At 43.3% G+C, this 16,378-nt stretch overlaps 1 protein-coding gene across 2 annotated transcripts in view; it reads left to right on the forward strand.

Annotated features, from left to right (window-relative positions):
• The window catches only part of chchd3a (coiled-coil-helix-coiled-coil-helix domain containing 3a), a 97,252-nt gene that overhangs the window by 10,770 nt on the left and 70,104 nt on the right, over positions 1-16,378 (forward strand). For both annotated transcript variants that reach the window (XM_084162370.1, XM_084162369.1), the window contains exon 4: positions 6,669-6,762. In XM_084162370.1, coding sequence (XP_084018496.1) covers positions 6,669-6,762 — 94 coding nt within the window. The remainder of the gene's footprint in view (positions 1-6,668; positions 6,763-16,378) is intronic.

Below are 16,378 nucleotides of genomic sequence, written 5' to 3' on the forward strand. Positions count from 1 at the left end.
GGATGTGTATGGATTTTTTGCGGGGGAATTGTGTATTATTGAAAAAAAATGGTCAGCTAGTTCCACTTAAAAAGCTACATTTTTAAGAATGTTCTTTAGTGTCTTTGCAAAAGGTTATACTCTTTTTTTTTCCATTTTTGCTCCTTTTCGGTCAGTTAAGGACCCTTGTTTGTAGTCCTAACAGATGAGCGGTCTATTTTTCCTTGCATGTCATTCTCACCCTATTCATAATCATATTAAGATTAAGATCACTTTATTGGTTAATTGTACACAAGGTCCAACCAAAATTTGACTTACGCTTTTAACCCAACCTTGCCGAAAGCCACACACACACATACTCCTACAGGTTTTGGAGAGGTGCGGTGGGATGTCACACTGGACGCCCGGGGAGCTGCTGTTGTGGGTGGTTAAGTGCCTTGCTCAAGGGCACAACGGCAGGAAATGGCATGTAGGATTTGATACCAGCATCCCTCCGGTTGCCAGCTCACTTCCCGACAGATTTTTCCAGTTGGACCCAGGATTCGAACTGTCAAACTTCTGGTTGCTGGCTCGCCACCCTAACCACCAGGCTACCTGCTGCCCCAGTACATTATATATACAGTATGTCCAGACTTGACATTTGATACAAGGCAAAGGTCACCAAAGACCAAGGAGCTCTAGCGAAGCTAGGCTAATTGTAGCTAGTGTTTTGGGCAGTTCTAGTATAGTTTGTTTTTAACCGTTGATTGAGCTCCACATCTTTCGATATGGGTCATTTTATTTAGCAAAGGTTGGACCACACGTCTTTTTGAATGTAGGTGAAAGTAACGGACCCCAGACGCGTCAATAAGTCAATTTAACCAAGTACAAGTCAAGTTGCAAGTTTTGGAGCACGAGTCAGTCCGGTGGCAAGTTTCTCTCCTCTCTTACCTAAGTTGGTATGTTAGTATTACAGAGCTGCATATTTCCACACAGGTTACCATTGCAACCAGAGTAAGAGTTGTGTTCTGTTCCTGTCCACATCACCAGACAGTAATAACACTCACATCTGGCTAATGAGCTTTGTGTTGGAGGAGAAAGATTTCTCTATCCCTTTTTTCCCCTTCCTTTCTCCTCTCCTCCTCCTCTTCCTTCCCTCAGTATGTGACGAACGTTTTTTTCCGTCAAGGGTTGGTCAGGTGCATGGTGGTTTGGCTACTAGATGACTACTGTACACAGGTGGAGGTTTCTATAGTGTTATTGTAGCTATAACCTTCATTCATTGTGTTCTTGTGACTGCTTCAAATTATTTTCTAACCGTGGGTGGCCTCCTAGCACAGTGATGTAAGTTGACATTGAAAGAAAGGATAAATGTTTTCAACAAGGTTATCCCATGTCCATTATACGCTGAGTGCACAAAACATTAGGAACACCTTCCTAATATTGAGTTGCACCCCCTTTTGCCCTAAGAACAGCCTCAATTCGTCGGGGCATGGACTACAAGGTGTCGAAAGCGTTCCACAGGGAAGCTGGCCCATGTCCTGTGCGTGGTGGACCATTCTTGATACACATGGGAAACTGTTGGCCATGAAAAACCCAGCAGCTTGACACACTCAAACCAATGCACCTAGCACCTACTACCATACCCCGTTCAAAAGCACTTAAATCTTTTGTCTTGCCCATTCACCCACTGAATGGCACACATACAATCCATGTCTCAAGGCTTAAAAATCCAACCTGTCTCCTCCCCTTGATCTACACTGATTGAAGTGGGTTTAACAGGTGACATCAATAAGGGATCATAGCTTTCACCTGGTCAGTCTGTCAATGAAAGAGGTGTTCCTAATATTTTATACACTCAGTGTAAATGCACTCAACAGGAAAAAGTCAACTTGGCGTATCGATCGCGTCTTATCTTTTTGAAAAACTCTGCTATCTAGCAACTCTGCAAGTCTCGTTTAAAAAGTCACCAAGACTCGAGCCCAATACCAAATTTTCATAAAGGTTGCGACCTTAAGTTAATGAGGAAGGGGGGGGTTGATTATGTGTGCCCACGAGTGGTGGTATCGAGTTAGACCACTTGGCTGTCGCTAAATCACGCCCAAGTCGCGTGTGTGCTGATTACAGTATGGTCAAGGTTGAGCCTCCTACACCGCTCTATGCAGGTTATAAATATTCATACTCCAGCGCCCACACACTGGCTATCTCAGCCTAATAGCCTGCTTAAAGATGACTAGAGAGAGAGAGGTATAAAACACCTGGCAACATATCATTCTCCCTCTAAAATGGCTTCCGTGGTCTTCATCATCAAATGGGAAGTGATCGGTTATTCTTGTGATTAAATTACAGGCGAAGATAGGGGAGTGAATCTGTGAAATTAATAGATTGACGGTTTTGCACGAGACAGCGGCTACTACGGTAGTTTATCTTTTTGAAGGTGTTGGAAAAAGTGTGGCTGCAGCGTCGTGGTGAGAGCGAGGCGTGCAGAAGTGGTAATGTTGCAGATTATGCCCTCTATGCGGGTCCCGGGGTTAATGAAACGTCTGATGAAACGCAATTTGCATCCCGTCTATTATCTCTCTCCTTTCTAGATTTTCTTTCTCACCGGGGTTTAGGGGTTGGGAGGAAAAACATCTAAAAAAGATGATGAGTTTTTAATCTCTTTAACATTTACATGTCCTACTCAGGATTGACACGGGGGCTCTGTTGATCTGGAAGTGTCTGTGACCCCCGCCTGGCCGATGGAGGGCCCGAAGGACCCTTGACGTGTTTATCCTATCAGAACCCGTTCTACGGCTGACACCCTTGGAGTGGGGAAGTACGGGGAGAACATGGAGGAGGAGGATGATGATGAGGGTTGTAATTGCAGACCTACGCAGTTTGGTCCATAGTCTTCACAAAATTGTGTAAGACCACAATAACTGTTGAGTCAGGCCAAACGCTATATACAGTGCCTTCGGAAAGTATTCAGACCACTTGACTTTTTCCACATTTTGTTACGTTACAGCCTTATTCTAAAATTGATTCAATTGTTTTTCCCCCCTCATCAATCTACACACAATACCCCATAATGACAAAGCAAAAACTGGTTTCTTTAAATTTTTGCAAATTGAAAAAATAAATAAAACGGAAATATAACATTTACATAAGTATTCAGACCATTTACGCAGTACTTTGTTGAAGCACCTTTTGGCAGCGATTACAGCATCGAGTCTTCTTGGGTATGACGCTACAAGCTTGGCACACCTGTATTTGGGGAGTTTCTCCCATTCTTCTCTGCAGATCCTCTCAAGCTCTGTCAGGTTGGATGGGGAGTGTTGCTGCACAGCTATTTTCAGGTCTCTCCAGAGAAGTTTGATCGGGTTCAAGTCTGGGCTCTGGCACCACTCAAGGACTTGTCCTGTTGGAAGGTCAACCTTCGCCCCAGTCTCAGGTCCTGAGCGCTCAGGAGCAGGATTTCATCAAGGATCTCTCTGTAATTTTTTCCATTAATCTTTGCCTCGATCCTGACTAGTCTCCCAGTCCCTGCCGGTGAAAAACATCCCCACAGCATGATGCTGCCACCACCATGCTTCACTGTAGGGATTGTGCCAGGTTTCCTCCAGACGTGACGCTTGGCATTCAGGCCAGATAATCTTGTTTCTCATGGTCTGAGAGTGTTTTGGCAAACTCCAAGCGGGCTTTCATGTGCCTTTTTTATTGAGGAGTGGCTTCCTTCTGGCCACTCTACCATAAAGGCCTGATTGGTGGAGTGCTGCAGAGATGGTTGTCCTTCTGGAAGGTTCTCCCATCTCCTCAGAGGAACTCTGGATCTCTGTCAGAGTGACCATCGGGTTCTTGGTCACCTCCCTGACCAAGGCCCTTCTCCCCCGATTGCTCAGTTTGGTCGGGCGGCCGGCCATCTCTAGGAAGAGTGTTGGTGGCTGTAAAATGGATTCCAGTCAATACCGATTACACAGAAGGTTTACTCTCTAGTCTTCTAACACTCTCTCAGCCTGCTTCAGCTAATGTGTTGGTTGCTGTCACCAGTTAGCTCTACAGGTAGTGTTTCTGATGTATTCTTGGTGACAGAGCTGTGCTGGGCCTACTCTCTATCAGTATCAATTGAAGTGATTGCAGCCATTTGTTTTACCATGTTGTCAAACTTTCTCAACTGATTAGCGTCATGCACTATTTGCCACGTGTTGTTTTTCACAGGAGATGACAACATTCCCTTTGCATTATCTCTCCAAGTTTCTACAGACTGCTCTCTGTCCACCCTCCTTTATACTCTTTCTTCTTTCTGTTGTCTGAAATAAGGTTGGAGAGAGGGAGGGAGGGAGAGGAAGGAAAAGAGATGTAAGGAGAGGGAGGTGGTTAGACAGAGAGAAGGAGAAAATGAGAGAGCGAGATAAATAGGTTTGACCTTCCTTGCAGCAGGCTGGTACTCCAGAGTGATACCTGTGGAGCTCTTTTCTGTTTTAAGGGCAGTATCTTTAATTCACTTATCAAATATCAGCGTCCCGGAGAGATGGTACATGGAGGAGGGTCTTCCATTACCCTCAACCCACTGTTTGATTAATGCCATGCCAGCTCCCGCCGTGAAATATGGTATTGGGCCCGGTTATCTTCACGGTAACAAACAGCTATCTATTCTTGGCCTTGATGAGAAGCGGCAGTATAACGTACTTAGACCCTCCTTTGACACTTTCTTTCGGAAGGATTCTAGCCTATGTTTTTACTGATGGGACAATCAGTAGATGGCACAGGAAAGACCGGAGGGGAGGGTGTGGATATCCTTGTTGATACTCAAAGGGAACATAAAGGTTCCCATTGACTAAAAAGGCCCCATTTATAAAATTATTGTAACAGAGCTGCAAAAGCATGCTTGTCTATTTTAATGTCATTTTTGATAGTGTCAATCCGGTCTGAGATAATGACTCACCTGAAGCAAGGAGGGGTCTTAGTAATGAGTCAGGTTGATTATGCACTAGTTGGCTAACGCAGGGAAGGACACCTGCTTGTGCCTGGGCTCTGTTAGCCTGAGAGTTTAATTAACTCAGCAGAGACTGAGACTACTCCGCACACACGCACGGGAGCACCATGCCAAGGACATCTCTCAAGTGAAGCTGACTGAATCCAGGTCCAGGGAATAGAAGAGTGGGGTTTCATCCCTAATTTTCCTCCCTCCTACACTCATCCCTCTATCCCTGTCCTTTCCCCTCCCTCTTTCCTCTATCCCCCATTAGAGGGGATCTTTATTTTAGATCCTTCTCAGGACCGAGGAGGGGAGGGGAGGGGGGGGGGGGGTGTGATACCCAGCAGACTAGAAGCTGGGCTATAACAAGCTCCAGTCACAAACAGTCTATAAGGGCTTTCCTGCTCTGCTCTACAGTGTGTTAGAGATTATAGGTGTTCCACTTGTTTGGCGAATGGGAGTTAGCCAGCCAGCCAATTTGGATGTGTGTGTGTCTGTCTGTTCTTCACCGCTACACTGTGACCGGGTCTACCTGATAATAATAGGCTCTCTGACAATGGCGATTATCCCATCTCTCTGTAATGCGCCAGTCTCACTTGAGTCATCTGTAAGCACACACCCCTCTCTCTCTCTCTCTCTCTCCAAGCACTGCAGTGTTGCTACTGCACCGACGCACCGCATGGCACTTCTGCCTTCAGAGCACGTCTTGGCCTCTTAGCTCGCCCCACGTCTTACTTTCATGCTTAATTACCTGCCAAGATAGGACCAAGAAGACACACGGTCAAACACGCCATGACACCAGTGACATAAATACAAGGAGTTTGGGAGATTGGGGGAAAGTAAAGCAATAACAAATTGTGTGGGGAGGTTGTGTGTGAGTATGTGATGAGGTTTTTATAGCGCAGGTGATTAGTGGTGCGTGGCAGATCTAACTCTCCTCTCCTCTGGCTGTATAGCCCTCCCTTCCCCTCCTCTGGCTGTATAGCCCTCCCTTCCCCTCCTCTGGCTGTATAGCCCTCCCTTCCCCTCCTCTGGCTGTATAGCCCTCCCTTCCCCTCCTCTGGCTGTATAGCCCTCCCTTCCCCTCCTCTGGCTGTATAGCCCTCCCTTCCCCTCCTCTGGCTGTATAGCCCTCCCTTCCCCTCCTCTGGCTGTATAGCCCTCCCTTCCCCTCCTCTGGCTGTATAGCCCTCCCTTCCCCTCCTCTGGCTGTATAGCCCTCCCTTCCCCTCCTCTGGCTGTATAGCCCTCCCTTCCCCTCCTCTGGCTGTATAGCCCTGCCTTCCCCTCCTCTGGCTGTATAGCCCTCCCTTCCCCTCCTCTGGCTGTATAGCCCTCCCTTCTCCTCCTCTGGCTGTATAGCCCTGCCTTCCCCTCCTCTGGCTGTATAGCCCTCCCTTCCCCTCCTCTGGCTGTATAGCCCTCCCTTCCCCTCCTCTGGCTGTATAGCCCTCCCTTCCCCTCCTCTGGCTGTATAGCCCTCCCTTCCCCTCCTCTGGCTGTATAGCCCTCCCTTCCCCTCCTCTGGCTGTATAGCTTTCCTCTCCTCTCCTCTGACTGTATGGCTCATAAGGCAAGAGAGCCTGAGGGGCAAGAGGCCAGTCCCACCTCACTACTCTCACAGCACTCACACACCATGTTTTATTGCCCACAGCAAGTCAACACACACAGGCACATCATACAGTGCATGTCTCACACACACACACTGGTTCACAGTGCCTCACCCTGGCCTATCTGTCTGTCTCTCCAATAGTTGATGAAGAGGAGCTGAGGAAGAAGATCACTGAGGATCTGCAGAAAGGCCTGTTGAAGGAGAGGGCAAAGGCTGAGCAGGAGCTGCAAGCATGGTGAGACACACACACACACACACACACACACACACACACACAAGTCCCTATGAACCACCATGATTAAGCACCACCACATCAGCCTTACCTGTCCACTGTAGTACAGTAACTGTCCTCGAAAAGCCTCATACAAAGCAATGCAGAAGGTGTTAGAATGTATCCTGTCTAAGCCTCACCCCTGACCTTAGCCCTTCCATTAACCTCTATGGGACTGAGCCACCCCCTCTACTTCTCTGATTGGCCCTTTGGTTTGTTGCGTCCTTAGTAGGGTTGTGAAGCTACCGGTAATTTACCAAAGTTACTGGAATCTTCAGTAATTTTGGTAATTAACAGAAAATCTATAGCAATCCATCGTAACTTGCCAATTTATACTTGAATAAAAAAAAAATGTATTCATATAGTATTCATTTTTTATGTGTCGATATTGTCCATGAGTTTCTAGTAGATAGACCGTACCCACTGGGCACAGACGTCAATTCAACAACTATTCCACGTTGGTTGAAAGTAATTTGAAATAATGTGGAAACAGCGTTGATTCAACCAGTGTTTGCCCAGTGGGTATGGTTCAAGAGAAAATAGCCTAATTAATGAAAAAGCATCTAATCAACAATGGCATTATTTTAAATTACCACTGCAACTCCTCCAACTATTGACTTTTTTCACAACTGCCGCCAGTTTGACGCCAAAACATTGATAACGAGTACATATATTGACATAGTAAATTAAATGTGTAAAAAAAAGGGTATTTCATGCTAAAACCATCATATTAAATACCAATGGTATTCACTAAATGTATGGTTTATATTTAGGATAATGTTTTACAGCTTGTCATTCTATTTTATTTTAAAATCAAATTGAATTATTTCATATATTTTACATGTGATAAAGCCTGAGTAATATGAAGTACCCAATAGGGCCACTAGATGTCTTGTGATAGATTACATAAAATCCTTGAAAGATACACAAGTTCTGGTAGTTTACTGGTAAACGTAGAAAGTTTCCTGTAATATACCCTCCCTTTGCAAAACTTGTCCTTAGTGAGTGTCTATTCTAAAATGGAGTGGTATGCAGCGTATTTCCCCGGTGTACATACTGTCGAAAGGCATTAACAGTAGCATTATGAGCCAATCACGAAAGTTGATTTATATATTTACAGTGCCTTCAGAAAGTAGTCACACCCCTTGACTTTTTCCACATTTTGTTGTGTTACAGCATGAATTTAAAATTGATTAAATTATTGATTTCTTTGGTCACTGGCCTACACACAATACCCCATAATTTCAAAGTGGAATTATGTTTTTCGAGAATTTGACAAATTAATAAGAAATGAAAAGCTGACATATCTTGAGTCAATAAGTATTCAACTCCTTTATGGCAAGCCTAATTAAGTTCTGTAGTAAACATTTGCTTAACAAGTCACATAATACGTTGCATGGACTCACTCTGTGCAATACTAGTGTTTTAACATGATTTCTGAATGACTACCTCATCTCTGTACCCCACACATACAATTATCTGTAATGTCGAGCAGTGAATTTCAAACACACATTCAACCGCAAAGACCAGGGAGGTTTTCCAATGCAAAGAATGGCACCTATTGCTAGATGGGTAAACATAAAAAAATTAGACATTGAATATCCCTTTGAGCATGGTGAAGTTATTCATTACACTTTGGATGGTGTATCAATACACCCAGTCACTACAAAGATACAGGCCTACTTCCTAACTCATGAAGGAAACCTCTCCGGGATTTCACCATGATGCCAATGGTGACGTTAAAACAGTTAGTTTTAATGGGTGTGATGGGAGAAAACTGAGGATGATAAACAACATTGTAGTTACTCCACAATAATAACCTAATTGACAGAGTGAAAAGGAAGCCTGTACAGAATAAAAATCTTCCAAAACATGCATCCAAAGTAATACTGCAAAATAATGTGGCAAAGCAATTCAATTGTTTTCCTGAATACAAAGTGTTATGTTTGAGGCAAATCCAATACAACACATTACTGAGTACCACTCTCCATGTTTTCAAGCATAGTGGTGGCTGCATCATGTTATGGGTACTCTTTTCATCTTTAAGGACTGGAGTTTTTCAGGATAAAAAAGAAACTGAATGGAGCTCAGCACTGGCAAAATCCTAGAGGAAAACCTGGTTCAGTCTGCTTTCCACCAGACACTTGTAGATGAATTCACCTTTCAGCAGGACAATAACCTAAAATACAAGGCAAAATCTGCACTGGAGTTGCGTACCAAGATAACGGTGAATGTTCCTGAGTGGCTGAGTTACAGTTTACTTTTGTTGACCAATTTGACAGAGCTTGAAGAATGTTTTAAATAATAATGGGCGAATGTTGCACAATCTAGGTGTGGAAAGCTCTTAGACCTACCCAGAAAGACTCACAGTTGTAATCGCTGCCAAAGGTGGTTCTAACATGGCTGAACACTTCTCTAAACAAGATGCAGTATATTAGTGTTTTATTTTTCATATACAGCTGTGGAAAAAATTAAGAGATGTCACAAGAATTTCTATCTCTAATACTCAAGCTTTGAATAATTCCCAGAGGTTGTAAGGCTCTAGTTAATTAAGAATTAAACAAATTCTCCAGTCTGTAATGGATCGGCAATTTTATTCAGAGAGAGCTCTGGCGCTAAAAACACACACAGCCCTTTTATATGCGTCCACACAAAGGACTTTGCTCCGCCCACCTTTAGGCAGCCTGTAAATTTCCACAGTACAGAATGTTTAAGTTTGACCGTTTCTAGGTATCCTTTCTCCTGGAATGTTTGTCTCAGCAGTTTCTAACCCCCTTTTCTGTTAGTGGGTTTATTGTCTTATAACTCTAACACAGTTTACACATTTATACAGTATCGGGGTGGAACACTTTTAGTCATTACTCTAACCATACAAATTTCTCTATCAAGAGACCACTTCAAATGTTTCTTAAATCAGCATCTCTACATGTATGACAGCCATTCCATTCCAGTGTCTGTTGAATTCCAACACAGGCACACCTCATTCTACTGAATTAGGTACTGATTAGGTGATCACATGAACCAAATCTTATTTAACAAGGAAAAGTATAAAAACCACTGCTGTGGTCATCACTATCCTCTTGCAATAGGACCAGCTGGATGGCAAAAGCAGTGCTAATAGTACCTCAAAAGTAATATTAATCAAAAAATAACTATTGACCATGCCAAAAGAGTTGAAAAGGAAAGTTTTGAGGTGAGGAAAAGAAGGGTTCAATTCTGGCTTTACTGGCAGAGAAATACAGTGAGCATCAGGTTGCTTCCATCCTTAAAATTTCAAAGACGGCGGTTCATAAGAACAAGGTCAAGCAGCAGACATTGGGGACAACAAAGCTACAGACCGGCAGAGGGCGAAAATGACTCTCTACTGACCGGGATGACCGCCAACTCATTTGAATGTCACTCAACAACCGTAGGATGACATCAAGTGACCTATAAAAAGAATGGCAAATGGCAGCTGGGGTGAAGTGCACGGCGAGGACGGTTCGAAACAGGCTCCTTGGGGCAGGGCTGAAATCGTGCAAAGCTAGAAAAAAGCCCTTCATCAATGAGAAGCAAAGAAGAGCCAGGCTGAGGTTTGCAAAAGACCATAAGAGCCTCCCGAGTGGCGCAGTGGTCTAAGGCACTGCATCTCAGTGCTTGAGGCGTCACTACAGACCCCCTGGTTCGATTCCAGGCTGTATCACAACCGGCCGTGATTGGGAGTCCCATAGGGCGGTGCACAATTGGCCCAGCGTCGTCCGGGTTTGGCCGGTGTTGGCTGTCATTTGTAAATAAGAATTTGTTCTTAACTGACTTGCCTAGTTAAATAAAGGTAAAGTAGAATAAAATAAGGATTGGACCGTAGAGGACTGGAGTAAGGTCATCTTCTCTGATGAGTCAAATTTTCAGCTTTGCCCAACATCTGGTCGTCTAATGGTTAGACGGAGACCTGGAGAGGCCTACAAGCCACAGTGTCTCGCACCCACTGTGAAATCTGGTGGAGGATCGTTGATGATCTGGGGGTGCTTCAGCAAGGCTGACATTGTTCCCCAACTCTGAGGATTGTTTTTTCCAGCAGGACAATGCGCCATGCCACACAGCCAGGTCAATCAAGGTGTGGATGGAGGACCACCAGATCAAGACCCAGCCCAATCTCCAGACCTGAACCCCATTGAAAACTTCTGGAATGTGATCAAGAGGAAGATGGATGGTCACAAGCCATCAAACAAAGCCGAGCTGCTTGAATTTTTGCGCCAGGAGTGGCATAAAGTCACCCAACATCAATGTGAAACACTGGTGGAGAGCATGCCAAGACGCATGAAAGCTGTGATTTGAAAATCAGGGTTATTCCACCATATATTGATTTCTGAACTCTTCCTAAGTTAAAACATTACTATTGTGTTGTGAAAAAATGAACATGAACTTATTTTCTTTGCATTATTCGAGGTCTGACAACACTGCATCTTTTTTGTTATTTTGACCAGTTGTCATTTTCTGCAAATAAATGCTCTAAATGACAATATTTTTATTTGGAATTTGGGAGAAATGTTGTCAGTAGTTTATAGAATAAAACAAAAATGTAATTTTTACCCAAACACATACCATATATATATATATATATATATATATATATATATATATATATATATATATATATATATATATATATATATATATATATATATATACTTTGACATTATAGTATTTGGTCTAGATCATTGACAAAAAATGACTGTTAAATCAATTTTAATCCCACTTTGTAACACAACAAACTGTGGAAAAAGTCGAGGGGTGTGAATACTTCCTGAATGCGCTGTATAGTTTCCTGATCCTGATTCCAAAAGAAAGGAAGACATTTACATTTACATTTTAGTCATTTAGCAGACGCTCTTATCCAGAGCGACTTACAGTTAGTGAATACATTTTTTTTATTTTTTTTTATACTGGCCCCCCGTGGGAATCGAACCCACAACCCTGGCGTTGCAAACGCCATGCTCTATCAACTGAGCTACATCCCTGCCGGCCATTCCCTCCCCTACCCTGGACGACGCTGGGCCAATTGTGCGCCGCCCATGAGTCTCCCAGTCGCGGCCGGCTGCGACAGAGCCTGGATTCGAACCAGGATCTCTAGTGACACAGTTAGCACTGCGATGCGGCGCCTTAGACCACTGCGCCACTCAGGAGACATAGGACACGAGAAGAGAAAGGACACGTTTGCAGAAACCCCCTGCCAATTCTCTATTCCATTAATAGTAAAAAAGGTCACATTCATTCCTTCTCCCACATGTGTTCAATCTATTTATCTTCCGAAGCACATCAGCGCTTATTTCATCCCCCTTTCCACCTATCCTTTTCTTGGGGCTCAATTAATTATGCCTGGGAGAGGGCGCCATCGAGAGGTAATTTCCTGGGTGTGAGTGGGTGATCTATTAGCCAGCCTTGATGAGGCATCGTGGCTTCCCTCCCAGCTCCTTCCCCACTTCTCGCCAGCATCCCAAATGTCACCCTATTCCCTATATAGTGCACTACTTTTGACCAGGGCCCATAGATGTAGCCATTGCACTCTGGTCAAAAGTAGTGCACTATGTAGGAAATAGGGTGCCATTTGGGATGCAGCACTCACCTTTCCTCCCCTCTTCGTCACAATAGAGCAGGTGCATGTCCCATAATGTCTGATAAACACATCATTCCTCTCTAATGGTACTGGATGGGCTCCAAAAGCCTCACAGTGAATGAGGAAGTCGTTTAGCCTAGCGCTTAATGTAGCCCCTATTACAGTATGGATGGGAAATGCCCCTATAGAGTGAATGGGAGGCGCTAGCATTAGGCTACGGCTATTAAGTTCTTTTGAGGTGTGTTTTAGGGTGGGTATTCACAGGGACTAAGATCATTGTTTAGTTTTTGGATTGTTTTGTCTTTTATTGACGTAAATGTGTGTTGTGTATGGACCTCTATTCAGAGAAGTAAGCGTACTGTACCAATTTGAGTCTAAATTGCGGCCCGCAATTAATTATATTCATTATGATGGTTATGGCGCTGTGGGCTCGTTCAGACTGCCTCAAGTCCTCCACTTATTTGGTTATTTTTGTAGCTTTTCGTGAACAACGGTCAAAATTGGTAAGCAATCATCTGTAAGCTTGTCTGCAACAGATGCTCTCCAACGATGTGTGTTTGAGAGACACTGTGTGTGTGTGTGTGTGTGTGTGTGTGTGTGTGTGTGTCCCTCTAATACCGTAGAATAAGCATTAGTAAAACAGCTTAACGGGTCATCTTTGTTGATCTGGCCGGTCTTTCCAGTCACGCCAGCCGGGCCCAGGCACTAACCTGGACAAATTGCTATTGATAAAGAAATGTATTTCCTGTCAGCCATAATAAAATAACATTTAGAACGAGCATCTGTCTTGGGTTTATGGCATTGTTGGCTGAAGCCACAGGGGATGGGAAGAGGTAGTGCCTGTCGCATCTCCTAGGGCTGCGTCCCAAATGTCACCCTATTCCCTATATAGTGCACAACTTTTGATCAGGGCCCATAGGGTTCTGGTCAAAATTAGTGCACTATATAGGGAATAAGGTGCCATTTGTGAAGTAACACCATTAAGGGAAAGTAAGGGGCTTTATTGACCATGATGCCGTGCTGCTTGGACGGACAGAATCAATATTTCCCTTAATGTCGTCTCCCCACCAAGTTCTCTCCTCTCTGACTTTTATATGATGTTTGTGTTTTCATTTGGCTTTAGTAGAGCCAAGTAGTCTTGGGAGTGAGACTTGGAGAAGATAAGCAACTATGAGATGTTTAACTCCCTTTGCTGTGTGACTCACTCATGTTTAGGCTTGAAGACATTGTGTTAACGTTCACTTTTCAAAATTGCTTCTCTCCTCTCCAGGATATCAAATCTTCCCCCTTCCCACTCTGCTAATTTTTCATCCTTAATATGTCACGTCTATATGATGTGTTTTCTATCATTTGAGTTTTCTATTCATTTGAATACAGTTTGGAACGAAGTGTCTCCAGGATGTTGGACGTAGCTGTTAACAGATGTGCCTAACATGCTGACCACACCTCCCGCATTGCGTGTGCGAGCGTTGCAAAATGCATTTACACATACACGTTATTCAATAATTTCAAGCGCCAACGAGCGTATGCGTAGCCAGGCGATAAAATAGAACTTGGTTCTATTTTGGATGCTTGACGCGCTGCAAGTCCCGCCTCTCCCATCTCCTCATTGGTTTTTAGGAGCATATACCCACGTGAGTTATTGAAAGATGGAGGTCCACACTCCAGTCCATTTGGTGTTGGTAATGTACCTTTTAAAGTTGGTTGCCAACCACCATATAAAATCCGAAGAAGTATAATTATTTTTTATTTATTTAACTAGGCAAGTAAGTTAAAAACAAATTCTTATTTGCAATGACAGCCTACTCTGGCCAAACCCTAACCCAGATGACGCTGGGCCAATTGTGCGGCGCCCTATGGGACTCCTAATCACGGCCGGTTGTGAGACAGCCTGGAATCGAACCAGGGTCTGTAGTGACGCCTCTAGCACTGAGATGCAGTGCCTTAGACGGCTGTGCCACTCTGGAGCCCAATAGAATGAAAGAGGAGAAAAACTGTGGGTGAATTGTCTGAGTAGAGAACACACGATTTTGCATGACTCAACATGGGTCAAAATTCTACGAAGGACCATATGCATTTCAGGTAAAATAACAACCCAATGTTCATCTCCCAGGACAAATTATATAGCAACAGCAACCTAGCAAAATGTCCATGAATGTTTCATGTGTGTTTCGACCTCTCCCCAAATGAATATCGTTGGTTCAGTTAATTTTCTATTTAAAAAATATATATATTTCCCTTCATTACTTTCCAAAGCCACCACCCCTTCCCCAATTGGAGTAAACTAGTGAACAACAACGCTTAGGCCTCTACTTCCAGCCCATACATACTACATACATTTTATGGACACAGTCAAATTCTACAATAATTATATTTAGTTTGTTTTTACTCCTGAACTTCCTCTGATCATTTTCATTTTTTACCTATAACCTATATACTTATTATGGACACAGTATGCTTTACATTTGTTATCTTGTTGTTGTTATTAGTCCCATCCTTCAGCTCCATTCAACACCTCCCATCTATCTCTTAACACCATCCATATTGGATTTCTATTTGCCATATATTTTTTAACTGTACTGTGATGTTTTACAAAAGTTCTGAACCTTTCTATTCTCGTTGTTTCTACAGATCGTAAATTGAAAATAAACATTTTTGCTAAAAGTATTATTATATTATTGATCGATTGACTGACTTTTCAGATCACCCAGTAGTGCTATCTGCAGGGTTAGCTCCAGGTAAATATTTCAATCCTTTAGCCATTCCTGGACCTGTGTCCAAAAACAAGCTACAAATGGACAGTGCCAAAACAAATGATCTAATGATTCTGTCTCTTCGCAGCAAAATCTGCAGAGCTGGGAAGATTGTATCCCCCATATAAATAACATTCTATTGGTAGCAAGAATTCTATATAATAATTTAAATTGAAAAATTCAAAGTTTTGAATCCGGCGTCGTTTTGCGTATCAATTCATAAACACTATGCCATGGAATCGGTACGTCAAAAATCTCTTCCCAACTATTTTGCAATCTATATGGGACAGCTGTCAATCCTTTGGTCCTTAAGTGAAACTGGTATACTTTTTTATTTATCGCAATTTTCTTTAACCAATTATGTTCTTTAATGCAAGGCCGACAGACAAGTTCCTTACATTTTCCACTTTCCTTTTCCATTTTTGTGGTAATGCTGCAATTACAGTGGGGGAAAAAAAGTATTTAGTCAGCCACCAATTGTGCAAGTTCACCCACTTAAAAAGATGAGGCCTGTAATTTTCATCATAGGTACACGTCAACTATGACAGACAAAATGAAGAAAAAAAAATCCTGAAAATCACATTGTAGGATTTTTAATGAATTTATTTGCAAATTATGGTGGAAAATAAGTATTTGGTCAATAACAAAAGTTTCTCAATACTTTATATACCCTTTGTTGGCAATGACACAGGTCAAACGTTTTCTGTAAGTCTTCACAAGGTTTTCACACACTGTTGCTGGTATTTTGGCCCATTCCTCCAAGCAGATCTCCTCTAGAGCAGTGATGTTTTGGGGCTGTCGCTGGGCAACACGGACTTTCAACTCCCTCCAAAGATTTTCTATGGGGTTGAGATCTGGAGACTGGCTAGGCCACTCCAGGACCTTGAAATGCTTCTTACGAAGCCACTCCTTCGTTGCCCGGGCGGTGTGTTTGGGATCATTGTCATGCTGAAAGACCCAGCCACGTTTCATCTTCAATGCCCTTGCTGATGGAAGGAGGTTTTCACTCAAAATCTCACGATACATGGCCCCATTCATTCTTTCCTTTACACGGATCAGTCGTCCTGGTCCCTTTGCAGAAAAACAGCCCCAAAGCATGATGTTTCCACCCCCATGCTTCACAGTAGGTATGGTGTTCTTTGGATGCAACTCAGCATTCTTTGTGCTCCAAACACGACGAGTTGAGTATGACATTCTCCCAATCCTCTTCTGGATCATCCAAATACACTCTAGC

Source organism: Coregonus lavaretus, assembly GCF_964263955.1.
Source record: "Coregonus lavaretus genome assembly, chromosome: 5".
In the NCBI taxonomy this organism is placed as follows: domain Eukaryota; kingdom Metazoa; phylum Chordata; class Actinopteri; order Salmoniformes; family Salmonidae; genus Coregonus; species Coregonus lavaretus.